The sequence below is a fragment of the Tamandua tetradactyla genome, chromosome 6 (genome assembly GCF_023851605.1).
Source record: "Tamandua tetradactyla isolate mTamTet1 chromosome 6, mTamTet1.pri, whole genome shotgun sequence".
NCBI classification, from domain to species: domain Eukaryota; kingdom Metazoa; phylum Chordata; class Mammalia; order Pilosa; family Myrmecophagidae; genus Tamandua; species Tamandua tetradactyla.
In genome coordinates this window covers 75,638,933-75,666,159 of record NC_135332.1, presented here as the reverse complement: position 1 = coordinate 75,666,159, position 27,227 = coordinate 75,638,933, and the positions used below count along the sequence as shown (strand labels likewise).

The 27,227-nt window shown below is 60.7% G+C and overlaps 1 protein-coding gene and 1 long non-coding RNA gene across 3 annotated transcripts; one reads left to right on the top strand and one right to left on the bottom strand.

The window, feature by feature from the left end:
- Positions 1-1,618: 1,618 nt before the first annotated feature.
- On the bottom strand, positions 1,619-18,405 carry METRNL (meteorin like, glial cell differentiation regulator). 2 transcript variants are annotated; one of them, XM_077166316.1, is made up of 4 exons: positions 18,296-18,405; positions 11,274-11,659; positions 2,328-2,387; positions 1,619-2,060 (listed from the first exon to the last, which is right to left on the bottom strand). In XM_077166316.1, the coding sequence occupies exons 2-4, from the start codon at positions 11,581-11,583 to the stop codon at positions 1,741-1,743; spliced, it is 690 nt and encodes a 229-aa protein (XP_077022431.1). In that variant the 5' UTR covers positions 11,584-11,659; positions 18,296-18,405; the 3' UTR covers positions 1,619-1,740. The 2 variants fall into 2 exon arrangements, with proteins under 2 accessions (XP_077022431.1, XP_077022430.1); XM_077166315.1 differs by lacking the exon at positions 18,296-18,405 and adding an exon at positions 17,331-17,609.
- A 352-nt stretch (positions 18,406-18,757) lies between these two features.
- Positions 18,758-24,680, top strand: LOC143688422 (uncharacterized). Its single transcript, XR_013177989.1, has 3 exons — positions 18,758-19,213; positions 19,747-22,551; positions 24,052-24,680. It is a non-coding gene; the product is annotated as an uncharacterized LOC143688422 (long non-coding RNA).
- The last annotated feature ends 2,547 nt before the right edge of the window (positions 24,681-27,227 follow it).

Genomic DNA, 27,227 nt, shown 5'->3' with positions numbered 1-27,227 from the left:
CCCAGGAAAGTGGAGGTGCTGCCTGAGGCTCCCAAGAAAGTGAGGGTGCTCCCCAGTGCCCCCAGGAAAGTGAGGGTGCACCCTGGAGTCCAACACCCCCAGGAAAGTGAGGGCGCTCCCTGACACCCCCAGGAAAATGGGGGCGCTCCCAGACACCCCCAGGAAAATGGGGGCATTCCCCGACAGCCCCAGCAAAGTGAGGGTGCCCCCCAACATCCCCAGGAAAGAGGGGTGCTCCCAGGGGTCTGACATCTTCCAGGAAAGTGGGGGTGCTCCCAGGGGCCTGACACCCCCAGGACAGGCCCGAAGAGCCAGGTGTCGAGGTGCTCCCAGGGTCCAGGCACCTGCCTCACCCGCAGCCCCCACCATGGGGCAAAGGAGACCCCGTAGGAGGAAAGGAAAAAGGGAAAGGAGTGACCTTCCCAGCAGGGGGGGCTCGAGAGGCAGCGAGGTGGGGGGCGGTGGGGGCGGCTTGGCAGGTGGGGGGTGTGGACCTGGGCACTGGCCGCTAGGACTTGGGTCCCGGACTATGCCCTCTTCGGCCCTGAGATGGGTGGCAGGACGGTGCCTGCTGCCCTCCCCTCAGGACGGGCCGGCAGCCCTGGCTGGGCAACGACATCAGTGCCTAGGCCGGGGGCCAAGTACATGGCAGAGGCGAGGCAGGGGTCTGTGGGGAGAACATGGGGGCACTGAGAAGGAGGGGAGCCCCAGGGACCTTCTCCCTGGCAGCCTTAACCCCTCTCTCTTCCTAAGGCCATGGGGTGGGGTGCGGACGGCAGGCTCAGGGTGCCTAGGGTGCCAGGGGTCCCCTCACCCCTGCCTGGTGAGCCCTGCCCCAGCCCTGGAGAGGACGCTCACGCCCTGAGCGGGCGCTGGGGGGCCACAGCCCTGGGCTTCCTCAGCCGGGAGGGCATTCACCCCAAGAGGCCGGCCCCCAGGATCCGGCCATTCTCGTTCGGCAGCGTCGGGCGTGCCGAGACGCCTCCAGGCCACAGCTGGCCCAGAAACCCCACCAGCTGCTTGTGCCAAGACACGAACCCCAAAGAACCTGGAGTCCCTTCCCTGGGGCCCACAGGCATCTGCTTCCTGCCATGACCGGCTGGAGCTCCCGCGGAGGCCCCTCACCCACGCCCTGGGCCACCCCTTGTGGGACCCTTGAGGAGGGGGACACTGACCCAGGGCCCAGACCAGCCCCCCGGTGGTCCAGAGGTTTGCTGTGGACAGGGGCATCTGGGGAGTGCCGGGGTCAAAGGGCAGCCCCCCGAGGGGTAGGCAGGTGCTCCAGGGGCGGAGGCGTCTGCAGGGAGCTGCACCTGCAATTGGGGCCCCACCAGGGAGCTGAGTCACAGGCCGAGCCTGGAGCCCGCAGAGCTGGGGCGCAGCGGGGCGCAGACTCGGCAGTGACGTGGCCACAGCCAGGCCTTCATCCTCCGGACAGAACCCACCCGCCTGGAAATGACCAGCTGGCAAAGCACATTCTTTAAAAGGCAAAAGCCAAAAGCCTGTGGCTCCATATCTGCCACGAGCCCCCAGCCCCCCTGAGGCCCAGCTGCGGCCCCGGACCTGACCACACACCAGGCCTGGAGAACAGTAGTGGACGCAGCTTTAAGACACGCAGTTGGTTTCCTCTGGACATTTCTTTTAAAAAAAATACAATAACTTAGTTTGCATTTTACAGCGTTGGGAGTCCTTGGGACCGAGGCTGGACAGGAGCCCCGGAGCCCCGGGCCCCAGTCACTCTCACTCAGTGGCCACGGCGCATGGGTTCAGCCCCTTCTCCTCGGCGTCCCTGTACGTCCTCTGGAAGTCCTTGAAGCGGGGGGCACAGCCGAGCCAGGCCTCCCCGAAGCGCATGTGGCCGGTGAACAGGAAGTCGCCCTGGCCGGGCCGCACGCCACACTCTAGCAGCGTCTTGACGTGCCCGCGCCAGCGGCCGCTGCCCCCAGAGGCCGCCCGGAAGACTCTGCTCTTCTGCCGGAAGACCCTGCTCACCACGAGGTGGATGGCCGCCTCCTGCAGCGCGGGCTCGTCCGCCACGTCCTGGATGGAGCCGCGGACGACTGCGGGCGAAGGAAGTGGAGGTCAGCAGGCCCGGCAGGCACGAGAGCCTTGGGCACCCCTGGGGACACCACGGCCACGCCCGGGGCGGGGAGGCCTGGTCACAGCTGACTCTCAACGTCCTCTTGGTCCCCGTGGCTGGGGCTCCTCTAGTGCAGGAGAAGAGCCTTCTCTCTGTGACTGCAATGGGGGGAGGGTGGGGGCCTCCCCACCACCCCAGGAGCCCGCAGTCAGGGGTGGGGCGGGCAAAGGCCACAGGCAGCACTCACCAAAGTCGCTGGTGCAAACGGCCAGGAGGACTTCTGCCTCGCTGCAGGGGCGGCAGGGGGCTGCGGGGAGAGAGCAGCGTGAACAGGGGCTTCCCGTGCTGCGTCAGGTCCCTGACCTGAAAGCACCAAATGCACTGTGGCCATGTGGGAGGGGCAGTTCCGGGGGCCGGTGCAGTGGGGGACCTGAGCAGAGCAGGGGCTGAAACGCGGCCTGGGCAGCTTAGAAAGACTCGGGCACGCAGCCCGCCCAGCATCCAGGGGTGCCAGGCTGGACCCTGTGGCTGCGGCCCTCACCCAGCCCAGCTGGCCGCGTGCCACCTGGCGCCCTCCTCAACATGAGCTGAGACCAAGCCACAGCCTCTGGCCACGGGTGCCCCTTTCAAGGTCCCGCAAATCTGGGACTCAACACCTGGAAGGACCAGGGAGCAGCTGGTGCTGGTCAAGGAAAAGAGCCCAGGGCAGTGGTCTGGGTGCAGGTCACACTCCACCCTGTCCCGTCCCACACCCCAATGGCCTTGGGGGAGATGGATGCTCCCGAACCCTTTCCCAACCCTCTCAGCAACCACAGACTTGGAGGAGGGGGTGGGCAGTGCTGAGCCTCCTCGGCCACCCCAGCGCCACTCACGACCAAGCCAGGTGCGCCCCAGGGGATCCCCCCACGCAGGTGGCTACAGGTGCCAGAACAGCTGCCCCCACCCACAGATACAGCGCCCACACTCTGGGGTTAAGTTGGGTTCTCCCCAAACCTGGCTCTTGCATTCCAAGTCCTTAGGTCTCTACCTCTCGGTTTTGATTTCCAAGTTCTGGCCCAATTTCTGTTAAGGCCACAGAAACCCTGAGGACTGAAATCTGGTGAGGCAGGGCCCTGGCGGCTTTGCTTGCTGGGCCAGGCACGTCCTGGCCCGGAGAAAAGGCCCAGACGCTCCAGTTCTGGGGCTGGCGGTGGGACACTCGAGGTTGACAGAGCCCCAACGACAAGGCCCGGCATGTCTGGCGTCCCGAGGAGCGCCCCGGGCTCTGCAGCCGCCCCAACACGCAGCCCCCACCCAGCCCAGGGCCCCAGGAGGCCAGCACGAGGGCCTTACGCCCCCGCCCCACCCTGGCCTCAGCACCAGGTGCCAGGGTCTGCAAGGAAGGACTCGGGCCATTCTCCCAAATAAAAACCTGGACGGGGCAGGCGGGACAGAAGAGAACGGCTGTGCCGCCCTGGGGAGACCCTGCGCTCCCCCCACGTGGGGACAGGCGTGACTCAGCACCCGGCCTGCTTGCACACCTGCAGCTCACGGTGTCAGCAAGGAGGAGCCGTAGGACGAGAACAACTGGCCGAGGCACCGACAGCCAGCTCAGCTCATCACGTCAGGCCAGGAGCCCCCACCCACGCTCAAACCCAGGCCCTCCCAAGTCTCCGTGCACCTGGACCCCCACCCACCGAAGCCCACCCTAGTAACTGCACACTTTCCTGCAGTGAGAACATCCTCATCAGCTCATGGCCCACGGGCGGGGGAGATGGTCCTGGGGGGGGGGGCAACTGCCCTCTGACCCCAGGGCCCTGTGTCCCCACGGCCCTCTGACCCCAGGGCACTCTGACCTCGGGGCACTCTGACCCTGGGGGGCTGCACACTGGCTCCTGCCCTCCCTGGGGGCCGGCTCACGGAGTCCCGGGGGGGAAGGAGCTGTGGCCACCTCTGCTGTGTGCACGGAACCCCAGCCCTGAGGGCCCCCGTGTCCTCTCTGAAAAGAGTGTGACAACCAGGGTCCTTTCACCACCGTGTCCACCACTGCCACGCACAAGCTGGATGGATGCTGGCAGGTGGCGGCCCTGGTACCATTAGAAGGAGAGAGCCTGGGGGACCTCTCAGAGCCCAAACAGCCGTGCCCTGCTTCCTCTCTGAACTTGCTCTTCATGTCTTTTGAAATGTGAAATCCCCACCCAGGCAGCCGACCCAGGCAATCCCCCAAACCCCCGGTTCCTCACGTTTGACCCAACACAAAATAAAGTCCAACTGCATAAACCCTCCCCACAGGACAAACACTAAGAGTCAAGCTACTTCCTTCTCACGACTATAAAAATCACTGGCCATCCCTAGAACCCCGAAGCTCTTTCTGTTCTGGCTTCCTTGGCAGCAGGAAAACTTTGGTGTCCCAAATAAAATGCCACAGGCTACAAACTTGACTCAGTTTGTCTTTTATAGCTTTGGGGTCCCCAAAAAGACACAGAGGGTAACCCCTAAGGCTGCAGGCTCTGACCATGGGCCAGGTGAGGCACCCAGTCCCCCCAGTAACTCCTGCCTGTATCTGAATTCCGTACTTTGTGTCAAGTCCAGCTGCCTTTTATTGACCTTGACTCCGACCCGAACAGCCCCATCTGCACAGGTCCGGGGATTGAGGTGACTTGGGAGGGAGGCTTCACACTTCACCAGGTGACAGTGTTTTCATTTCGACCTGTGGTCACCACAGGGCACAGGGGCAGAGGAGACGTCCTGGCCAGCACCTGTCCAAGTCCAGGGTCAGAGGCCCTGGGCCTGGGGTCCCCAGACCAAAGAGGGTCAGAGACGGGTGCTCAGGGAGCAGGGTGCCACTGGGGCAGGCGCTGGGGATGAGAGGCAAGAGTTCACTGCCTTCGCTAAAGCATGCCCAGATCCCAGGGAGGCAGCCCAGGGGCAGACAATGCCTGCTTGCCTCTCCCATGGCGACAGGAAGAGCGGCGCCTGCTCATCGTGAGACTCATCAGTGGTCCCAGACCGGGACCCCACGGGTCAGACCCCACCACCGGGCAGGGAGGCCCTATGCATCCTGGCAGCCCAGCTGCAGAAACGTGGGCAGGACAGGCACCTCGGCAGAGGCAGCGGCCAGGGCCTCCGGGAGCCGATCCCACCAGCAGCTGAGCTAACAAAGCATTTCACCAGAGACTCCCTGCTTTCAATTCGGGGCTTTACACCTAAGTCATCTTTGTGGAAAATTCAAACTGTGGATTCCAAATGCAGCAATCTGGAAACAATTATGAATTGGAGCCGGGCTTGTAGAGGCTGTGGAATGTGCTGGGCAGTGGACACATCGTGTTTAATTTACTCACAGGAGGAGGACAGGGGGGTGGGGGTGCCTCCAGCAGGAGCCTGGCCAGGCCCGGCTGACCTGAGGACTCCTGAGGAGCATCACTTTGGAATGTGCAACTGAGTGAGGAAGACGAGGGGGTCGGGAGCCCAGGGAGGGGGTTACCACGGGGGACAACTGTGGGGACCCGGGTGGGTTGGGCTGGCGAGACCACAGGGCGTGTGGGCAGGAGGGATGTGAGGGGAGGGGGAGGGTCTCTGCACGGACCCCTGTGCAGAGGCAGCACTGTGGGGGTATGCAGGTGGGACCCCAAGTGCTGGGCAGCAGGAGCGTGTGTGCAAGCCACCGGGCGGAAACAGAGTGTGTCAGCTGGGGTCTTCACCCACAGGTAGCAGGTGGGGTACAGCATCCTTGCAGGGAGCAGAGGAGAAAGGTGGGTGGGGGTGTTGGGCACAGGGAACCACTGAGGTTCTCGAGGCCCTAGCGGGCCACAGCGCCACGGCCAGCCTCCCGTGCAGAGCTGCACGCTGCACCGGCTTGCCCCGAACGGACCTGCAGGGGCCAGCACTGGGCAGTCTCCTGGGCACCCCGTCCATGCTCATGGGCAGAGAACCAGCAGGCCCGCCCCACCTCCCCTCGCCAGCTGACCCGAGCCTCTCCTCTTCATGAGGATGCTGTGAGCCCACACCCTCCCTCCACTAGAAGTCAGAGATGATTAAGACGCAAGTAATTATACTGGCAGAGAGAAATCATGGATGTAGGAAACTAAAGCATCAGAGAGGGATCAGATGCCTTGGAAAAGGCATCAAGTCCTCATTTTCTATTTCTAGGAAACAATGAGGTTTCTTTCTTCCCTCTTCCAGGCGTCGCCACCCTGACTCATGCCCCAGCAAGCCCACCCCAAACCCAGAGGTGGGGGTTGGAGTGCTGGGCAGTCTCACCGTCAGAGCTCAGTAAAGGCGGGGGGTTCTGGGGGGTAGCCCGGGAGATGGGGCTAGACGGAGGCCATAGGACCCAGGCCCAAAGGCTGCAAGCTGGCCTTGGAAGCAGTTTCTGCCCACCCCCTCGCTGCAGCTGCACAACCAAAGGGCCACTGCCTCTCCCCTGCTCACCGGGGCCTCCACCCTCCAAGTGCCCAATCCCAGAGCCACAGGCAAGGCCACGCCCCAGGGGTGCACCTGCAACCCTAGCTGGGAAGAGGAGAGAGTAGGAGGAGTCCCAGGCCGCCGCCTCGGGGGGCCGAGGACACAGGTGTACCCCCAGACACACTCTCCACTTTCCCCTGCTGGCACCTCCGGCCATCCTGCTGGCACCACACCCGCCAGTGCCCTGGAGCTCCCAGGACCAGGAAAAGATTGCTGGGGCCCCGGGGAGCTAGGACAGGTGAGCTGGGGCCCCGGGGTCTGAAACCTCCTGCAGCCTGTGCCCAATCAGCTCTCAGCCAGGTCTCCACCCCTGCCCCACACCCCCACCCTCGGCACACACACCCCGGGTGTGGATTTGTCCGTGAGTTCACTGCACGCAGCTCACCCCGTCCTTTCTGACTTGCAAGCTCTTTTATCGGGTAAAGTAAAGGAGGGGCCTGTTACCCAGTGTGCTGTTAAGGGCTCTGGAGAGAACAGGCCCTCCTGGGGCGTGGCTGCCAAACCCCAATTGTGCGGGCGTGCCCCACTGCCTTACTCGCTCTTAGCTGGCAGTGTGTCTCTGCTCACACCAGGAAATGACCATGTGACAGGGGCTTGCCACCAGCTGCTGTCAGCCCCGCAGGGCCACCGGGACCAGCCACAGGCTGCGCCCCATCCCTCCACCCCACCCCCCACTGAGATCCTGGCCTGTGACCCTCTTTTCCTTCAAGGCGACAAACTGGACTCCTTGGGCACAGTGCCAGGGAGGTCAGGTCCACCTTCCTGCAGGCAGGAGAGCCGCAGCACAACCCGAGGGCAAGGGCCCAGGGCCCCAAAACGGCGTTCACAGGCTGGGGTGCCCCTGAAGGGCCGGCCCTCCTCTCCTCTGCCCGGGCCCCAGCTCCTGCCCGATCTTCCTGCAGCCGCGGTGCAGGCCTGGCCAGGGACGACCTCGCTGCCGCCAGATGGCCAGTGCTGACATTCCACAATTACGCGCTCATTCCTTTGGTATTACAGGCTTAGGGTGCCCCACCCCTTGTTGAAAGGCAAGTGCCCCAGGGAGCCAGGCCGCAGTGGGCCTCCCGGGTCCTCTCCTGCCCTCGGCCATCCGGAGAGGGGAGGGCTATGCCTCGGAGGGGCGTTTGCCCTGTGTCCCGTGTTTTCAGGGATGGGGACAGGAACGAAGCCTCGATTTCCCGGAGAGTCTGGGGCTCCAGCCCAAAGCTTGCCAGGAACATCCAATCTCAGCACCATGGGGCCAACGTCGATTTTCTACCAGAAACTGGTCCGCACAGACGCAAAGTTCAGCAAGTTTTCACAGCAATGAAACATCACCCACAAGATGCTATAAGGTCACAAAAAGCGAGGAGAGGGGGGCTCCGGAACCAGAGACCATGGGACCTCAAGGCCAATTAGAACTCTAATTAGTAAAGGGAATGCTAACAAGCCCCTAGCATCTGCCCGGCATCCCCTGCCTCCAGTTAGCAAGTTATAATCCAATTTGGGAAGATGGAATTTGGTGACCAGGCCTTCCAGAGTTTGAGCCTGTTTTTACTGGAGTTTGACAGGAAGCCTGGCTTTATCCTCAGGCCCCAAGGGGTGAGCGACCCTCCCCCAGAGGCCCCCCCTCTCCACCCGCCACAACCGCTGGGAGGAGATACAAGGCTGTTTAGGCAAGTTTTATTTAGCATCTAACCAACTCCAACCCCGGCTCTGCCAGGGTTTATAGCAGCTTCCAGCGCTGCAGCTCCTGAACCCAGTAATTTCATGCCGGCAGTCTCAGGCTAACGTTCTCCACACGGACAAATTTAGCCTGAAAGAGATTTCAGGTTTTGGAAATTGATCAAGTCCTAGTAAGTCCTAGGTTTCTACTGTGAACCTTCTATAGTGTAAAATGGGGAGGGCACGCCATTCTTGGAGGGACAACCCCCTCCCCGGGCTCCACCTCAGTGACCCGGTCACCTCTGCCACTTTTTGGACATCCTGGGCATGGTCCTGGGTATATGCTCAGGTGGGGCCGGGTCAGCCTCCGGTAGGACCATTCCATGCGCTGTGGGGACAGGACTAACAAAACTGACTCCAGATATTACATGTGGGCTGGGAGGAGGGGTGGGGTGGGAAGAGGCGGCCTGGGAAGATGTTCTGAGGCAGGTGAAGAATCAGGCTGAAAGGGTCGCAGAGATCACCCCCCTGCACCCCACCTTCGGACGAGTCGCTGGGACCCTGGGTGAGACCCGGGCCGGGAGGGCGCGGGGCTGGATCCAGGATGGGCAGTGCTGGGGCCACCAGAGCTGCAGGGTCCCTGGGGGCAGAGGAGGCACAGCCAGCACTGGCAGAATCTTCACGGGTTGCATGCAGTGGCCCCGACATGCACAGGGTCTGCAGGCCAGGGTCCCCGGGGCTAAGACTGCACACCCAGTCACCTCTGCCACTTTTTGGACTCCTGGGCACGGTCCTGGGCACATGTCCAGGGCCCCTGGGGTGAGTGCTGGCCTGGGAGGGGCCAGCCTCCAGCCAGCTGGCCACATGGCATCAGGGCCCTGACTCACTCCAGCCCACAACACCACGTCTTCATTGGTTCCTGGCGCAGGTCCAGGTCCTGCCTGCCTGCTCCCAGCAAGTGGGTCGCTGTGGGGTCCCATTTGAGAAGTGCCACCCCCACCCTCTGGCCCACACCTGGGGACAGGATGGCCCTCCACCCAGATGCGGAGTGGCAGACACAGAGCTGGCTGCGCCCTGGCTGCCCGCTCACCACCCGGCCTGGACAGCCCTGCTCACCAGCCCACACACCAGCCCGGCCTGCGCCCCCACCCGACCCTCTGAAGCCCACCAGGCAAGGGCTGTTGTGAGGCTGCCTGTTGCTGGAAGATGCAGCCCAGAGGCTCCTGTGCCCAGGCCCACGCGCCCGGGCAGGAGTCGCCGGAACCTAGGACACCCTGGTGTGCCTCCCAATGCCCCACACACATGCCCCCTGCCCCACCTCCATCCTGGCTCTTTCCCTCCAGCCTGTCCTGCCTGAGCCGGGAAGCTGCCCCAAAGCTGCACTGGGGCGCCCAGTGCCTTGCCCCTGCCCTGGCTCCCCACCCAGCCACGTGGATGGCCTTCCTGGAATCTGCTCCCGGAGAGCTTGTCACGAAGGAATCCAGGACTGGACGTGCAGAAGCCCTCCACACACTCCACCTGTAAGCACGGCAGATGCCGCGGGGAGGCAGGGCTGTGCCCCCAAAAGGCAGAGACCCTCCACGTCCTCACAGTTGGGGCCACCGTGACAGGAGCTGCCTGTGGGGACAGTTTTGCCCGAGGCCCCCTCCCCAGCACGCTGTGTTTCCCAGGGCTGCACACACTCCTCCTTGGCCTCTGCCAGTGGAAATTCCTGGAGATCAGCGCTTTCCTATACAGAGGTGCCGGCATCCCGAACGCTAGGGGGTCCAAGTACCCGCACCCCTATCCCTTGTGCCTCCACAATCCTTCCCCCCCCCCCAGGCCTGAAAGGCTGTCTGCTTATCTCAAGTGAAAGGGAAAAGCACACAGAAATCTAGAGCCCCACGCATACCCACACGCGTCAGTTCACGGCCCACGGCCCTACCGAGACATCTTTCCCTGCAGAGCCTCGGGGTCACCTGCTCAGGCAAGGACTCGGCAGCCCCTCACCAAAGCCACCTTGCCGTCCCCGAGGCCTGCACGTGTCCCTTCCCACTTCATCCCGCAGTCCTCGGGGGCCCCCACCAGCCAGGCTGCACCCCCTCTCCCACTGCAGGGCGCAACACCCACCCATCCTCTGAGGAGGCTCCCTGCGGGGGGGGGGGTCCTCACTTCCCTGGCGGCTCCAGGACCCAGGACTTCCCCCACCATCACCCAAATCGCCACCTGTCCAATCACCATGTCGGAAGAGCGGCTGGGCAGTGGGAACGGCAATCAGCACTTGTTTCAATCAGTTACACAATCAGTTACTAATTATTCAATCAGTAATTAATTACACAATTAATTAATTGAAATTAATTGTGAATTTCAATTAATTCACAAGCAAATCAGTCCTAGACACTGAAACCATCGCAGCTTCCAGCTCGGGCTTGAGGATGTCTCCGCAGCCACAGCTCCTTGGAGACAGGGATGGTCTCGCTAGGGCAACATACCGGAACACTAAAGGGCCACAAAGATGATCGACACTGTTCTTCATTTAAATGGTCACAGATTACATAGGCTGAGCCTTCCAGAAATTCTCCCTGAGATGATAAGGGTTCTTATTCTCCAAAACTGATTTTGACAGTTAAATGCTAGAAATAGAAGGATTTAAAGAATCTCGACAAAATCTGCCTACACTTGCTGTGTAAAGCTGCCTGCCTATCATTTTTGTGTTCTTTGTTCCTTATTACATTCATACCCTCTTCCTTTGTAGAGTGTAAAATAAATGTGCCTTTCAAACTTGGGGGTGAAGGAAACACACTGAAGGGGCAGCACAAACCAGACGCAGCCAGTTCTGAAAAGGCTGCCTTTTAAAGGAGATTTGTGCCCACAACCAACGCCCACCCACCAGCTGCCACGTAGCCCTCAGGGTGCACCGTGGCAGGGTACCACCCCCACCCCTCAGTGTTGCCCTGGGGCTCCCTGGACCACTCCACGCGTAAGCCCCATGGGCAAGGGGGCCATGGGCAAGGGGGCACTGCTTGGAGCCTGCTCGGAGGAGGGGAGCGAAGCAGAGAGGTTGGTCACTGCAACCACGGGGAGAAGGGCCCCCCCCCGAGACAGCTATGCCTGCGCGGGGACCACTTACCAGAGGGTGCGTGCAGGTGCGGGCCCGGGCGCCTGCTGACCAGCTCGTACTGGAAGCCCGTGGTCCTCCGGCTGATGTCCTGCTGGGGCGTGGCCTCCACGAACAGGCCACCCTGGTCCCAGGCGAAGCACCGCACCTGGCCAGGGCCGCGGTCCCCATCCCGCACCAGTAGGGTCAGTTCTCCAGTTTTTTCCAAATAAATATTGGCCCCCGCCGAGTCCGAAAGGGGCTTGATGCACACGGTCAGGGGCCTGCGGGGCGAGTAGGTGTTCGGCCGCAGGTTGACGATGAGCGCGCCCGTCGGGTACATCCACTCCACCGAGCCGGCGGAGCAGCGCAGGTACACCTGCTCCACGTCCTTCCTGTGCGCCTCGTGCGTCAGCCCGCTGCGGGGGAAGGGCCGTCAGTGGGGCGCCGGCACCCCGCAAGCACCCGCCCACCCCGCCGCCCGGACCTCTGCGTACCCGACACGCCCCTGCAACCCGCACGCATCCCCACGTGCCGCCCCCCGCCCACACCCCCACGTCTGGCAGCCCGTCTGCACCCCCTGTCCCGCAGCCTGCCCGCGCCTCCGCAGCCCGCCCACGGCCCCGTGTCCCACAGCCCGCTCGTACCCCGTGTTCCGCCCCCGCAGGAAGAAGCCGCCCGGCAGGGCCATGCCCTGGCAGAGGTGATGTTGCCCCTTGTCCTCGGGCAGGTCAGTGCCCATCTCCTCTGGCAGCGTGGAGCCCACTTCCATGGAGGCGGTGGGCGTCCTACTGGAGCCACTCTGGGCAGCCAGCACCCACCAGTCCCTCCCTGCCGCCTGCTTCACTGCAGCCGAGACCAGCCTGCGGCTGGAAATGCAGGACAGATTTGGGGACGTTTGGTCTCCTCCCGCCTTGGCAGTCAGCAGTGGTTGTTATGGGGACATGAGGGCGCTTGGGGTTTTCCTGCGATTGTCGGAGCCAGGGTGATGGGGTGCAGCAGCAGTGAGAACTAAGGAGGGGTGGCTGCTGCCAGAAAGAGTATCTAGGAAAACGCTGACAAGTTGGGATGCCCAAATGCAGAGCCCAGGAGCCACTCCTGAGCGAACCACGAGGCACTAGAAAGGTTAACCACATCTAATAAATAATAACTTGCTCCAGAGCTAGCCTGTAAACTAGTTAGGAATGCCAGCAATTGCGGGCGGGGGGAGTTTGATCTTTAAGCACCCCCACCAGGAGGGGAAAGTGTCTATACTTTCCTTAAGTTGATGATCTGACCTTTTTATTTTTTCCTACTCATTTCCAAGCCTTAGGACCCACATCTCCAGTAGTATGTTTAAAAATATCTTTAAATATCATCAAAGTAAGATGCATCACAAAACACAGGCTCTCCATGGCGGGGCAGCCACAAAAGTGAGCGTGAGTGAGTGTGCAGGGAAGAAAAGGACAGGCCCTTTCACTTTCCGATGGGAATTTTTAACTTAAGAAGTTAATTTTCTCCTAATAAATGCTAACAGGAAAAAAAATAACCATGCTACACTCTGGGTGAGAAAGAACTTAATAAAGCCAGTTATATGTTCAAGAAATTGAAACCATCAAAAATGTTACAGTTTTCTCCTACTCAAAATTTCAGTGTAAATGTCACCTCCTCATTAACAGTTACATCACAGCCACCAAGTGGCTTTAGAACTAAACCACTGACTTAAACTAAGTTTTTTATTACATGAAATTTGGTTCTGATCAGATCTCAAGACAGGTTTACCCACATTCTTGGGATTTTTATGTGAAATAAACAATGCTGTATTCAGAGTCCTCGCCTGAGCAAGTTACCAGAAACCCTTTCTGCAGAAGAGAAAATACGACATATGGTTCACATTTGCTGGTAGTTAACTCAAGCTCTGGGCCCCACAAAACCTCACTCTTCAGGAGACAGCCGTCCACAGGCTGGGGCTGAACAGTCATCCTGCAAACCACATCAGAGGGAGGTAGCGGGTAGGTGAACCCCCTCCTGACCCCACTCCTCCACCCCAAGGCCCGAGGTCATGAGCAGCCAGCCCAGCCTCAGATAGCCACCAAGGCCACACATGCCCATGCAGAAGAGACTTACAAGTTACGGTCAAATAAAACGCATACGAGCTCATCTGACACACATAAAAGATGGGCATAATGATTGTGCTATTTGGAAATTAGACTAAATGGTGAGTGGTTGCCATAGATGCCAAAGCTACAATCAGCTCTGCTCTTACGCAGCCAGAACAAAGCTTTAGAGTGTCCCTCTGCTTCTATTTCCAGCATTAAGGGGCAGCTGGACTCTCACCTGGTGCCCAGGTACCAAGCCTCAATGCTTGTATATAAACTATCCCGCCCAAGACCTCACTTCCCCACCCCAGGGGGCCTGGAGGGCCAAGGAAATGGAGAACCCTTGGTTCTGGACACTCAGCACATCACCTTCATCCCAGCAGCAGATGGGGACAAGGGGATGCCCGCCCTCTACTGATATTTCTGACAGGGGCAGAAGGAGCCCTGCTGGGAACAAGCTGCTGATCCACTGCTGCCCAGGGAGAGCTGGACCTGCGTCTGGGGGCTGCCATTCCCCACCCTGCCCCTTTAACCACCTGCATCTGCTGGGGTACACCTAGCTCGATTCGATCAAAACGCACTTCATCAAAACAGTTCAGGAAAAAAACAATGAGGGCGGGCCATGGTGGCCCAACAGGCAGAATTCTCGCCTGCCGTGCCAGAGACCCAGGTTTGATTCCCGGTGCCTGCCCATGCAAAAAAACAAAAAACAAAAAAAACAATGAAACAGACCTGCAAAACTTAAGGCACCTTGCTACTCAATGCTTTGACAAATGCTCCCCAGGAGCCTACAGGAGGGCTGGTGTCCGTCCCTGGGCCTACCGCTGTCAGGGTAGCTTGGTTCAACCTTTACTGTCACATTTTCTTAAAACATCAAGACTGACAGGATCCAACTAGGAATTCAACATGGGAATTTCCAAATTAAAATCAGGGGCATGAGCTGTACGAGATCCTCTCCAACAAACGCACATTCAGTGTGGCAAAACCGTGGCCGCTGCCCGTCTCCAAATGAAGTCGAGGGCTCAGGGTCTTAGCTGATACTTCCAGGAAATCTAGCTCCCGGAATCTCTCACCTCCAAGTACCCAGCAGCACAGCAAACCTCAGGCTGAAAAACTTTCTAATGATGTAAAAGTGCTGTGGTTGCAAAGATGCACATATTTTTAACATCACTGATGATGGTATTTCTCAAGAAATGCAAGTGAACTAGACAAACCAAACAATCAAAATAGATGTTAATGCTGAAATAACTGCTTTCTGATGTGATAAAGCCAAAAGATGCAGATAAAACAATGATTCTATTCTACTCGAGAAAAATAATTAGACTGACTCAATCTTGGATTAAATTGAATTGATGCTTTTTTTTTCAAAAAAAAAGTTATCAACGGGTCCCTGCCCAGGTGAATATACTTAGGATGCACCTTCGTGGAAAAGAGGGCAGATTCCGTATTGATACAGGCTCTGGAGAACTCAGTGTAACATAAGCATGAGCCCACAGCACTCATACCCACCCAAACCCTGAGTTACTGGAATGAGATGACAGGGTCCTGTTTTGACCAAGGGCGAAAGAAACCAAAGGCTCTCCTGCTCGTAGTACCTTTTCATTTCCCCATCCTGCAGGACAGTGAGTGCCAGGTGTGACGGTACCTGCAGGGCCAGCAAGGACAGCGGTGGGAAAGTTCAGGGTCCATCTTTATGGCCTCTGACTAATAAAGATCGGGCAGCCTGCCCACCTCTTCAACAGGGTGAGCCATTTCACAGCCTCCTGCTTAACTGCCCTAGATGGAGACACCCAGAGACACACTTTAGCCTGTCATCTGTGTGTGGACAGCATCATAAATAGCTACTCCTGTCCTATCGGGGGTCAGAATCCAGCCAGCAAATCGGGGCTCTCCCTACCCTGCGCTGTCCTTGGGAAAGCTGGTAAAAAGCCATAAAGCTATATGGAGTTAGCAAACTACCCCTCCAGGTTTCCATGGTACCTGGCAGCTGATTCGGGTTATAAATTGGTAAGGGGGCAAGTGACCACAACTCCTGGGCCTCATGCTCCAGGAATGTGGCTGGTCCTGCCTCCCTCCAGAGCTGACCCCCAGGCCCCAGGCCCCAGTCCCCTGGTGGGGCATTGCAGGGTTTCCAGTCAGGGCTCCTGCCCATGGGCATGGGTGCAGGGAAGCAGGACCACAGGTAGAGGTAGGTGAGAGGATGCCAGGTACAGGAAGGCAGTCTCCGCCTCCCACTGCATGGACCTGCTTGGAGGGGCTAGTCCATCACAAAGATGGAGAGGGTCCTTCCGAACCCCTCACCCAGGTACCACTGAGCTCCAAGGAAGAGGCGAGACCTGCCCCCATCCCCAGCCCCCACCACAAGTCCTCTGAGACCCTGGTTTTTGGATCTGTTAAAGCAGAAAATGCGAGGCCTTGGCTTGGGGAGGGGCTGCCTGGCCCTGCAGGGCTGCAGGCAGGGTGTTTAATTACCAGCGCAGGGAAGGGGCAGCCCCAGGAGAGCATGTCAGCCTCAGAGGCCCCCAGCCAGCTCTTGGCTGGCGCCAGCATTCCCCAGGCCACCCTCCCCCACAAGCTCCCTCTGCCCTCGGCCACCAGGAGCCCAGACCTCAGCCCCTCAGCCCCTCAGCCCCGGGACTGCACCAGCAGAGGAGCTCTGCTGCGGGGATGGAGGCAGAAAACCCCCGGGGGAAGCCCCTCACTGGCGGCCTGATCTCAGGGCTCCAAAGGGGAATCCTCCAGTCCAAATCCCACCAGCAAAGGGAACAGTCACCGGAACCTCCCCCTTGGCCTCTAGAAGGGGTGAAGGAGGCGGGGAGCAGAAAGGGATCTGGGCAATCGCGGTGTCCATGATGCCCGGCCACTGCCCAGCTACCCCCAAGCCCAGCGCACCAGCACAAGCTCCCGGCAGTACTTGTGACTGGCACCCCCAACCTTCTCGGAAAAGCGGCTTCATCCAAAATAACCCCGTGACACACACTGCGGGGCTAAGTACTCAGAATTTATTGCCAGCTGGAAACAGTCTTCCCATCAGACCTCAAGGAGCCCTCCTCCACCCGGGTCCCGGCACCCCCCCCCCCCCAACAAGCACCAACGCGGCCCCACCCCACGGCTTTTCGCATTAGCAGGCGCGCATTTCCCTGCTTTTCCGCACACTTAGCAAACTCGACCTGGCAACTTCCAAGGCACAAAAGCTGGCTCTGTGCGCAGTGGGCCTCCGGCCGCGAAGAGCGCGGCGGCGCGGAGGGCGCCCTCGGCGGGCGGACGCTGCTGGCCCTGAAGAGCTAGCTACGCGCCCTCAAAGCTCCCGCCCGCGCACACCTGTGACTTGCGCTGTTTCTGGTGTCATACTTGGATAAAAAAGACCTCGGCCCTGCCGCCGAGGAGCGGCTGCGGGGGTAGGGGGTCGCCAAGTCGAGCGCGCGGGCCGGCAAGGGCGGCCTGACCTTCACCCGGGCACCGCGGCTAAGACCCGTTCGCACTGCGCCCCCGCGCACAGGTGCCCGCGGCCCGGAGACCGGCACCGACGTGAACAGACGCGACAGCAGGGCCAAGACCCGGCTCAGTCCCACCGGAGCCACCTTCCTTCCCGCTCGGGCCCTGAGCGCAGGCCCAGGTCCCGCCCGGCTCCCTCCCGGCCCGGGGCGGCCTGGGGGGCGCGCCACTGTTCGCAGCGGGCAGGAGCCGGGAAGAGCCCCAGGGCTAACTCCCCGCCCAGCCCGAAGTATTGGCTCACGGGGACTGCAGCTAGCGGCGCTACAAGACCCAAGCGAAAACCCGCTGGGCCCGGCGCCGAGCGAGTGGGCGGCCGGCCGGGTACGACCCTCAGCGCAGCGGGAGCGGCCCTCCTCCCGGGGGCGTCCTCCGGGTACAGAACCCAGCCGCCGCGGGGTCTTTTGTTCCAGAAGCCGGGGGCGAGGAACGCGTACCGGACTCACCCTGGAGAGCCCGGCCGCCGACGATCCCCCGCCCGGTCGTGGGAGGAGAGGGCGCCGGGGTCGCGTGGACTCACCTCCCCTTCCAGCTGCACAGGTCGCTCGAGTACTGCGCCCCCGCGCCGCCCAGCAGCACCGCCAGCAGCAGCAGCAGCAACAGAAGCGGCGGCGGGGTCCGGCCCGGGGCGGGCCGCGGTCGCCACAGCTGCCCCGAGCACCCCCGGGCCGCCCGCACCGCGCCCCGCATGCTCGGCTCCGGCGCACTGGCCCTTAGTCCGTGCCCGCACCCCCGACCAGGAGCGGCCGGTCGGGGCGGGCTCGCGTGTCCCAGGCGGGTCACGTTGCGTGGCCCCTGCGCACCCTCCGTGGCCACCCGCCCATCCCGGCCCGAGCCCGAGCCTCTGGAGCCGACAGAGCAGCGCGCGGAGACCCGTCCCGGCGTCGCCGCCGCAGCCTCTGAAGTTGTTGAGTCCGCGCTCTGCTGGGCGCCTCAGCTGGGGGGCGGGGCCCAGCCGGCCTCCCGCCCCCAAACTCGGACCCACCCCCCCCCCAGGGTCCGCCCCGCGCGCTTCCTGGCCCGCCCCCGCCACGCCCGCTCGGGCCTTGCGCGTCTTGGCCCCGCGCGCTCCCGGCGCCGCGCGCTCCCGCCTGGGCGCCCCGCATTCCCGAGTCAGCAACCCGGTTGGGGCGCCACGCGCGTGCGGCCGCGAGGGCGGGACGCGCCGGGTAGCTGAGGAGAGTAGATACAGGGCAAGGGCCGAGGGCACAGGGTCGGCGAGAGAAGACCCTGGGCTGGGAAGCAGAGTCCCGGGGCAGGAGGCTGGCGGGAAGCAGCGCGTCCCCGGTGTGTGCTAGGGGAAGGGGTCCAAGCGGAGGCTCCCAAAATGTGCGGACCCAACCCGAGCGCGCGGCCGCCTGGCCGTCCCTCTTTCAACCCACTGCCTGTCCGTCCCTCCTTTGACCCACAGGGGCGGTGCCGCGGCCCGGTTTTGCAGACGGAGCCCAGATGCGGTGTCGGGACCGCCAGGGCTGCGCCCCGCACCTCCTCCCTCCGCAGGAGCCGAGCAAGCCCTGCGGCGGGTCGGACTTCTTCCAGGACAGCCCACCGCTGGCGTGCGGGGGCCGACAGTAGCAGCGCCACTTTGAGGTCGGTCAGTGGAGTCCCCAGGGTGGCCGCGCCTCCACGCGTTGGGAGGGCTTTGGGTCTGTTTGGAGGAGGCCCCGCCTTCTGCCCTGCCTCCGCCGGACCCTGGGGCAGCTTTCTCTACCTCATCCTGGACGCGCATGGCGGGATTTTACCCTGTGTGCCCTGCCCCCTCCCTAGATGTCTGTAACCCCCCACCCTGCAGCAAGCCGTATTGCGGACCCGCATGCCCCAGGCCTGTGCCGTTCCGTGGCAGTGTCCCCAGTGGTTATAGCAGCGGGGGACACAGACTGGGACACGAACAGCCCCACCCCCACCCCACCCCCGCTGGAAAAGGCACTTCTGACCCGGTCTAGAGACATGGCGGGGTTTACCGGCCGAGGAAGCCGCGAGCGCTGTAGGCGGAAACCCCTGTGGCCACAGAGGCAGCCACCTCAGCGGCGTCAGCGGGTGTGTCCTTGGGCTCGCTGGGTGCTGAGAGCCCCAGACAGCCCCAGTAGAGGGGAACCTGACCTTGTTTGAGCACCCCCTCCCCCCAAGATACATTTCAGGAAGAATTGCAAGTGACCCGAGGGGGAGGGGGGTGGCTTCCGGTGCCTTTGATTTGCATGTAGCCCCTTCGTATCCTGGGGCTGTGACTGTATTTGGGGTGAGGACGGGGGAGGGGCACAGAACTTGGGACAGTCTAGAGTCCACGAAAGTGGCAGGTGTAGGCTGAGAACGAACTGGCAGCGTTGAGGTGTCGGAAGGAGATGAGGTGACCGCTTGCAGTGGCTGCAGCTCAAAGATCTGTCCGAGCAGCCCTGGAACCAGCAGGTGAATGGACCCACCCAAAATCCCCGAGTGAGCAAGTGAATACCCTGCCCAGAATATAAAAGGCGACCACCTCCCTGAGACTCAAGGCCAGGTGCAGGGCACTTGGGGGTCACTCATGGAGGGAAGGGTCATGCACCCCGGGGAGGGCCTCTGCTAGAATCCAGGACCCATCTCTCTTGTCCACGGCCCTCTGCACGCTATCATTGCATCCGCACACCCAGGAGGGGGTGACTGAGCCCACAGCGCACCCCACCCCAGCCCGGAAAGGGCCTGCGGGGTGCAAATCCGGACGCTGCAACCAGTTCCCTCAGCAGCCAGCGAACCACTTAGAGCAGCAGCACCTCTCAGGGATCTCTCAGGGACCCACGGGCCAGGCAGAGAGTCAGGATCCAGGGTGGGCGGCGTACCCAGAAGGGGCCTTTCCAAGTCTCCACGTCCCCACCCACGGGGCCTCTGAGGCCAGCAGACTGCCCCTGCCTCCCCAAACTGAGATCTATCCATGGTGACCGCGTAACACGTGTCGGAACCCACAGAACCGTGCCAGGCGGCGTGGCCCGAAGCAGGCTGTGGCTCGGGTTAGGAACTGAGTGTGGGTGCAGGTTATCGCTGGGACTTGGCGGCAGCGGGTCTGCACCAGAGGTAAGTGTGAACTCCCTGCACGGCCTGCTCAGTCTTTCTAAAACTGAAACTACTCAGCAAAACAAAATCTGTCATTACACAAGAGAGAAAGAAACTGGACGGCACCGCCCCCGCCAGTGCTCCTGGTCCTGGTCCGGGAGCAGGAATTTCCAGTTTTCCCTCTTTCTGTCACGCTGCGGCGGGGCGGGGCTGCTGCAGAACCTGCTCCTAGCATCACTGCCGCGTCTGAGCCCTGGGGGCTGCAGGATAAAGGGGGCTCCAAGGTGTGGGGAGGCTGCGGGTGGCAGGAGGCGCCCCCAGCGCCCGTCCGGGGTCCCCTGCCAGGCCCAGCCTGGAATGAAAACCCCCTGAGGGGTTGGTTTTGAATCTGGAGGGAGCCGCTTTGGTCCTCAATTTGGCCTCTCAGGTGGTCCCCCAAAAGGGTGTGCAGTGAAAATAAGGAACCCGGCCCGGGGTATGTCACCCCACGGGGGGCGGGAGGGGCAGTGGTCAACATCACCCGTGGGCATTGCACCCAGTTAAATGCCACATAAGGAAAGGAGCTGGGCACGGTGGTGTCTGACAGATGCAGTGCCTTCTCTGTGACCGCAGCAGGTCATTCCTCTAAACACAGGGTCCTGAGAGCCCCTGGGCTCACTGGACACCAAAAGCGAGCCAGCCCTTCGCACCTGCTGCTTCTCTGTGTCCTCTTCAGGGGCCCAGGACGCTGCCTCCCTGGGGGTGCTAGGGCATGGCTAGGGGGACTGGGCCCTCCCTGTCCTACCTCACGGACCTTACCCCTACCAGCCACCACCACCCCCAGACACCCCTTTGTTGTCCCATTGCCCTTGGGGCTGCTCATCTCACTGGTGGGCTCTAGCCCAGGTGGCAACCCTCAGCCAACAGTATGACCAGGAAGCATCGTCTTCCAGCATTTGAGAAATGCCTAAAGATATTTGCCAGTCACGCCCTTTGCTTTGGCCCCTGGTGCTCCCAGGAGGACAGACGTACTCGGCCCTTTCCACAGCTACCCCTCCTCTCCCAGATGCTGGCCCCACCCTAGGCAGCTGACGGACTTTTCCCTGTCATTTTTGTCATGCTAATTTCACCTTCCCAGGTCACTTTTGCTGACCTTCCCATGGGGGCGTAATTACGGTCATCCTGATTACGGTCGTTGTCGTGGTGGAATGATGTACCGAGAACCAGTGCTTGTAATTCAGCATTTAGCAGCTGCAGTGAGCAATGCGCAATTACCCAGACGCAGCCCAAGGGCCCTGACCTGTCATCCCTCACCCGAGCCCTCCTTAACCCACTTTGCTGGCAGGTCTGGCTGGCCGTGCCTGTCAGAGAATGGGAGGGCTTGGAGGCTCCCAGCAGGCGTGGACCTGAGCTGCCAGGTCATTCAGCGTGGGCTCCGGATCCTCCCTGGATTTGCATCCAGGCCAGCACAGGCCAGGTGTGACCATGATGGGCAGGAGGTGGCTGGCAATGCTGCATACTGCCTCGCTCTTACAGTAGCTGCTTTGGTGTCTGTGTGCCATGCGTGTGTGTGTGTGTGTGCCATGTGTGTGTGTCTGTGTGCACGTCTGTGTCTCCACAGCACCACTGGAAAGGTGCAGGGATGGGGACCCTCTGCCCCTGAACCCCAGTGGGATTCCCCTGGAGAGTCTTCCCACAGCTCATCATCACACCTGACAGTGCAGTGGAGGCAGCATCTGCGCCTTCTCCATGGTCCCAGTGACATACGAGGCACAAAGGCCCTCACTAGACTCTCAGCCCTGCAGCCTGGCCGAGCCCCGCAGGCCCTGCTGAGATGGGCACAGGAAGCTATTCGCTCCCCCAGCCACCTCTGTGTCATCACCTGTCCTGTGCCCAGGCCTAGGAAGGTGCTGAGGACAAGGCCTTTGGGCCCCCTGCACTGGGGGGAATGGGGGAGGGGCCCTGCATATCTGTCCCCTGGAGTCCTGCCAGTGCTGGAAGGTTGCCAGCTTGTCCCCAGGCCCCTACCTTGGAGGAAAGCAGGACGGGTGCTCTGCTGGGTCAGCCACAGACTTTGGGACAGGCAGACCACCTGCTGGGCCAAGACAGCCTCAACACCCCACCCCACCCCTGCCAAAAATGGCTGGGGTCTGTTCTGGGGGGGGTGGAGGTCAGGAGGGAGGGGGCTGGGACCCCGTGCAGGCCCAAGCTGGTGGGGCAGGCCAGGGTGGCAGGTGTGTTCCCCCCCTGCAGTCACCTCATTGCATAGAAGCCACACGATCCAGGATCCAGCGGCAGCACTGTTCTTATTACCAGCTCCTTCTATCCTGCGAAGTCACTGCTTTGACGTGCGCACAGTGTTACGAGAAGACAGTTATTTGAGATGCCCTCCTTGGGTGGGCACTGAGAGCCAGACCAAGCTGTTGAGTTTGCTCCACGGGAATGCAAAGCCAGGCTGGGGGATAATGCCCTTCCTGCAACCTGCGGGGGCTGGTGAAATCTGTTGCCCAAAGCCACGCGCTGCAATGCTGAATGGTTTCTTTCCATGATACAGAAGCCCACCCCTCCTTGAATCAGCCCAGGACCCCCCACCATGGGGTGGTGGCCCCGTGATGTGTCCTGCCCCCCTGCTCCAGCCCTTGCTGCCCCACAGTGTCACGGCAGCAGCAGAGCTCCTATGGGCCTCCCACCTGAAGTTTCCAGCAGCTTCCAAAGGACACACACTGGAAAGGCCCAGAAGGGTAGGAGGCCCAGCTTGACCCTCAGCTCAGCGCCCCTGTGCCACCCATACCAGCCCCGGCCCTCATACAGGCTCCTCTGCATCCAGGCGTCCGAAGAGACATGTGCCGTGCAGTTTCATGGGCCTTCCTGTGTCCCTTGGAACCTCGCACTCATACATATCTGTGGAGGGCTGAGAGGCAGGCCTGGGTTAGAAGCTGGGGGTCTCCGCAGGTCACTGCAAGTGTCCTTGGGTGACCCGAGCACTGACAGCTGCAGGCTAGAGGCATGGCTCCCATGGTGGGGTGAACTCCTGGAGGGCTTCCTGGAAGGGATGGCACACAAGTGTGTTCCTGTTCATGGGAAGAGGAGGACATTTCCAGGCAAGGGACGGAGAAGAAGGGGGAAGTGGGGAGGGAGAGAGGGAGGGAGGGAGGGAGGGGGCTGCCTGATTCCCTCGGCACCCGTGTGCTGGGGTGTGCCAGCTGATGGGTGAGATGGCCTCCCTCACCTCAGCACCTTAGGTGCGTGTCATCTGGGGAAGCTCACTGCTGCCCTGTCCCTGTCAACTGTAGTGATGGACTCTGCAGACTCCCCTGGGCCGGTGTGGACGGACCTAACCCAGGGTGGGCGGGGTCACTGGCTTCCCATCCGCCCGGCCCCCACCCATGCCCCAACTCCCTGGGGACTCTCTCCCCGGCTGCCCTGGGGCATCTGCCGCCCCCTCCCCTGGGACCTGTCCTTCCTCAAGACCGGACTCAGGAGCCCTGCGTCCTGCCACTCAGATCTGTGCAGGGGAGCCTTTTACTGACATCTCCCCCCACTCCCTGCCCCCGCCACAGCAGTAGCTTCCAGCAGGGCCCCCTGCCAGCCACCACTGAGTGTGTTGTGGAGAAAGCCAAGGGGAGAGGTTTTTTCTGAAAGAGTTCAATTAAATATTCTAAAATATGCTTTTTTAATTATAAAACAAAATATGCCTGTATAATAATTGAGTGGGTGGATATTAGTGTGTGAAAGCATGTAAGAATGTGCAAGTGGGTGCATTTGAGTGTGTGAGTGTGTGTTTGGGTGGGTGAATGTGAGTGTGGATGTGAATGCATAAATGTGTGTGAGTCGCTTTAGTGTGTGAGTGGGTGGGTTTGTGAGGGTGTGTATGACTGTTCAAGAGTGTTTAGGTGGATGGATGTGTGTGTTAATATGCAAGAGTGTGTGTTCTAGTTTACTAGCTGCCGGAATGCAACGCACCAGAAACGGATTGGCTTTTAATAAAAGGGGATTTATTTTATTAGTTCTTCAGAGGAAAGGCAGCTAAATTTCCACTGAGGTTCTTTCTTATTTGGGAAGGCACAGGGTAATCTCTGTTGGCCTTCTCTCCAGGCCTCTGGGTTCCAACAACTTTCCCCAAGGTGATTCCTTTCTGCATCTCCAAAGGCCTGGGCTGAGCTGCGAGTGCCGAGATGAGGTATGCTGAGCAGTTTGAGCTCTGCTACATTGAGTCTCTCATTTAACATCATTCATTGCAGCAGGCACACCTCCTAGCCGACTGCAGGTGTAATCAGCAACAGATGAGGTTCACGTACCATTGGCTCATGTCCACAGCAACAAAACTAGGTACGTACACCTGGCCAAGTTGACAACCGAATCTAACTACCACAGTGTGTGAGTGTGTGTGTGCATGAATGTGCGTGAGTGGGTATGAGTGTGTGAGTAGGTGTGAGTGAATGCAAGTATGTTAGTATGCCTAGTGTGTGTGTGTTTAGTGTATGTGAATATGTGAGTGTATCCTGAGTGAGTGGGTGGATGTCAGTGTGTGCAACTGTGGGTGTGCAAGAATGTGTGAGAGTATGTGACATGTAGCGGTCAATGTGTATGAGTGTGAGCATTGAGTATGTGTGTGCATGTGTGTGGTAGGTGTGTGACATGCAACAGTGAATTATGTATGAGTGGGTGTGTTTGTGTGAGTGCATGCGAGTATGTCATAAGTGTGATTTGTGATATGAATTGTGTACGAGTGTGTGTGAGAGTGGGTGTTTTTGTGAGTGCATGTGTTGTAGGTGTGTGGCATGCAGCAATGAATTGTACACAAGTGTGTAGAACGTGTGTCTGGGCGTGTGTGAATGTGAGTGAGAAGACATGGCAGAAATCAGGAAAACGGCTGCAGTGGCTCTGCTTCACCTTCGATTTCCAGCGTGATGTCTGGCCTGAGGGGTGGGACTCTATTTAAAGCTCATTTTGAAAGAAGAAATTGCAAGGTGGGGGGAGGGGCTGGGTTGTGTGTTTTTACTTTCTGCCGCCTAGGTGTGGCCTAGAAGGCCTGAGCCCTGGGCCCACGCTGGGGCTGGGGCTGGAGAGAGGGAGAGGCTGCGTCCGGAGAGGGCAGAGCTGCTTGGGCCTGGCACTCGCCCCTGCATGGCCAGTCTCCTTTCCCGGACCTCACGGTCTCCTCCTGACGCTTCCTCAGGGGCCTGTGGCCACAGCCCTGTAGCTGTGGTCCCCCTGAGCCCCCCAGTGAGGCTCCTCTAAGTCCTCCTGTACCTGCAGCCCCCACAGCCCTTACCCACCAACGAGGCCATCGTGCAGCGCCTGGGACACTGGGCATGGGGCCCCGGGAGGCCAGAGGCCAAGCTTCCATCCTCAGAGAGGGCCCCGGGCAGATGCCAGCCCTGACCCTAACCTGTCCTTGCAGGTAGCAAGGGGTGCCAGGCACCTTTGCCTCAGCAGAGGGTTTCAACTCGCGTGGACATCTGCCCGGAAGCCTCTAGAATGCTGAGTGCTCCTGCGAGCTTCAAGGGGAGGGGGCGGTCTGCCTGCGTCCCTGCACACGTGCCCTCCAGAACCCCAGGGAGGGTTGGGGTGGGCGCACGGGCTGCTTCTGCTGACAAACCTTCCCGCTCTCCCTTGCTTTGGTCGGGTTTCTCCTCCCTCCTACAGGCTCACGTGAGATGTGAGCTAAGGCTCATGAGAAGCTTGGGCTGTTTTCTGAAAATCTTGGTTTTGCATAAACTGCAAGGATATTCTCCTAAAGAAGGTGGAAGTAGGGGGGTCCACCACACTCCCGAGAAGCAGATGGGGCAAACAGTGGGGTCCCATCCCGGGGTGCACTCCCGGGACGCATGAGACTTTCTGAAGCCCTTTCCCTGAGCTAAACCTCCCAGGTTTCCTATCCTTTCCCAAAATGTCCAAACAGGAAGGACTAAACCTCAAAAGACAGGAATAAGTGTAGAAGCCTCTCGCCCAGAGGCGGCAGCTCAGCCACCGTGCACAGCCCATCCCACCCCGCCCCCGGGCTGGAGGCCGCAAGCTCCCCGTTCCTTGCTCCTTTTAGCTCTGACCCAAGTTGACCTAACCTCACCCCACCTCATTCCCCAAGGACTAAAGCTAAGAAGGATCCAACGCCCTACACACGACTGCCTGCCTGGCAAAGCGGTGAGACACAACGTACAGCAAGTGGAAGAGGGAATGAGGGTGGCCAGACATGCTCAAGGGGTGACCAGGAGCAGCTCCTCGCCCCCGGCATCGGGCGTGGAGGGCATGAGCCACGGCGCTTTGGGGCTCACAGGGCCCCTGAAAGAAAATGAGCCCACCCCTGGGAGAAGCGCGGGATTCCCGGAGACCCCCACCCTGGCCAGCGGGACCCCAGCTGGGGAGGGAAGGTTCGGCAGCTTTTATGATGTCTCTCGATTAAAACGGCTGAAAGAAGCCACAGCCTGCAGTGCTGCACGGCAGCCGGCTCAGTTCCTCCCCTCCATGGCCCCGCAGGGTGCAGTCCCATACACCCCATTTTACAGAGGGAACAGGCTCAGAGAGGCTCTGCCACCCCCCAACACGAGAACGTGGGGAGCTGGGTGCAAACACAGAAGGCTCTGATGGCGCGAAAGGGACAGGTCTGGTTCGGGTCTCAGTGTGGGTGCAGGGGACTGATTGGTGGGCTGTGGTCCGGGGGGGGGGGGGGGGCGGGCCGGAGGTCCGGGGACGGGCCGGAGGTCTGGGGAACAGGCTGGAGGTCTGCGGACAGGCTGGAGGCCTGGGGAACAGGCCGGAGGTCTGGGGGACTGGCTGGAGGTCTGGGGGAACAGGCTGGAGGTCGGAACTTGGAGGTCTGGGGGAACAGGCTGGAGGTCGGAACTCAGAGTTTAGAGGGTGAGCTCCAGATTAACCAGGACTGCACATGCATGGAGGAACTGGTTAACACTGACACCCGGTCTCAAGGCACCCTCACCTGGAGAGTCTGAGGTCCCCTCTGTCCAGTGGCCTTTCTCCGTGGGCTGGCCACCAAGGGGGGCCTCACGTGCACCTGCGCTGCCAGACATCAGGGGTGGGACATAGGCAGCCCCCCTCCAGCTGCCTCCCCCATGGGGCTTCCAGCCTCAGAGGCCAGCACACCGGTGTTTGCACTCTTTAGGGTGCAGTTTCTGTAAGTTCCAGTCTGCAGGTGAGGAAACAGGGGTGAAGAGAGGCCGAGGCTGGTCCGAAGTCCCCTAGAGCGCGATATGTGAGCCGGGATCTGTGCCCGCCTGCATCGGCCCCCGAGGCCTCTCTCCCGCGTCACCTTGGGTCCCCTGGCTCTCCAGTGTGCCTGGATCCTGCACAGCTGGGGCACGTGGTTGCAAACGCGGCTGCCCCACCTTCCCGCGGCTGTGCGCTGCTTCCTCTGGCTCCACACAGCCGCTGGAGACCCCATGCATCTTCCTCCCCGCGC